At 47.3% G+C, this 1,810-nt stretch overlaps 1 protein-coding gene across 1 annotated transcript in view; it reads right to left on the bottom strand.

The window, feature by feature from the left end:
• The window catches only part of ephb3a (eph receptor B3a), a gene marked incomplete at both ends in the record, with an annotated part of 20,092 nt that overhangs the window by 9,158 nt on the left and 9,124 nt on the right, over positions 1-1,810 (bottom strand). The window contains one exon of the mRNA XM_083679844.1: positions 881-1,036. Within this exon, the coding sequence (XP_083535970.1) occupies positions 881-1,036 (156 nt within the window). The remainder of the gene's footprint in view (positions 1-880; positions 1,037-1,810) is intronic.

A 1,810-nucleotide genomic window follows, 5' to 3' on the forward strand; every position in this document is an offset into this window, starting at 1 on the left:
GCATACATTTACATTCTTGTATCATTCAGTATACCTCTAGGCCAGTATTATTAATCTTAAATAAGGATTGTTTGAAACCTGAATGAAATGTGATAACTCCTATGAAGGGAGTGGGCAGGAGGATGATGTAGGGGGGGTTCAGCAGAGGTCTCTTTCATCCACTTACAGAGGCCTGCTCTCCCCCCGAGCCTTTGAAGGGAGAAATCGAACCCCCTTCTTAAAGCCAGAACCAGACAACACGTACTGCAGCATGCCACATGCAAGAAAATGCTCTCAGGGTGTCTCCAATCATTCCTCTCAACAGACTGCTCAGCTCAGCTCCTCAGCCTGCCTGCCCCCGAGCAAAGCTTTCGCATGCTCTGTCCTGTCTAATTAACACTGATGCCGTTTGGAGTGTGGCCTCTTTGTAATTGGGCACAATCTGAAACGTACATAGAGTGCAGAGAGACAGAGAGAGCCCAAGCTGGCCTTCGCTTGGCTTTCTAGTGCAACACACCCAACCCAACCACCCCCCTTTCACAGAACATGAGTTGCCTGCCTGGCACTAGCTCTGACTAGTGGGGATTGGGGGGGGTGGGGGGAGGCATGCGTGTCGGTCGGACAATGACACAGTCCAGAGTGTTCCCGTCAAACATAGACACTCAGATTAGCCCTAAAATATGCACACACGCACATGCAAACGCACACACGCACGCACACTCACACGTGCACACACACACACACACACGCACACACGCACACACACACGCACACACACGCACAAACACACGCACACACACGCACACACACGCACACACACACACACACACACACACAGTCATTTCCAACTCCCAATGATTACTTCAAATAAAACTTTACAAGTCTCTCCTGTTTGACTTACTGGTGCAGGGGGAGTCTGGAGGGTCATTGTCAGCGCGGTAAAAACTGTTCTGGCAGGGGCAGATGTTGGTCCCCCTGGAGCTGGTGCGACTGTTGGGGGGGCAGAGGGAGCAGGAGCCCTCCCCCTGTTTGGACTTGAAGCTCCCAGGGCTGCAGGCTACATGGGAGAGAGGAGGAGAACAGAGGAAACGAAAGGGACAGTATGAACACTGTCAATGTCAATCAAGCACAAAACACAGGCCCGCCACACACTATCTGTTTGGGTCGACATGACGTGAGGTAGGGCTACTGCAACTTTATCAAGGGCATTTCCAGATGCATAGGTAGAAAAAGCAGAGTGGGAGAGGCAGACACAATCCCGTTATCTATATTGAAGATGATGAAGATGGACGGTTGACAGTAGATTATTCCTGTCAGACACACAGAGATTGAGAATACACCAGGATCCATCACTCAGGATACATTTGTGGCCGACACTACTAGGCTCAAGAGTGGTTTGATTATGCTGAACTTATGTTTGATTATGTTTGACCTCTATTGAAACTGAGAGACTATCTTGCATCAAGCTGAATTTCCTCAATGAAGAGCTGCCATAAGAAAAGTGGCCAGATAGACCAACAAAAGTCGAACACAAAGTAAGATCAAGATAACAAGGAAAAAGGAGATGTTCACTTAAAAAAAGATCAAGATATAATATATATAAAAAGGAGATGTTCACTAAAAAAGGATAAAGATAAAGGAGATTACCACTAAGAGGTTTGTAAATATCCCTTGCCAGGCCCACAGCAGACTTTACTGTTTCCCACATTCTCAAAGTATGGTGTAAAACTGTGTCTCTGGCTAACATCTGTCCTATCAGCATGAGGGCTTGTAAAACCTAGCCAGCGAGGGGCTGTGATTAACTAGTTAAGTGGTTGTTCAGTTTGAACTT

The sequence above is a fragment of the Argentina silus genome, assembly GCF_951799395.1.
Source record: "Argentina silus genome assembly, chromosome: 1".
Classification (NCBI taxonomy): domain Eukaryota; kingdom Metazoa; phylum Chordata; class Actinopteri; order Argentiniformes; family Argentinidae; genus Argentina; species Argentina silus.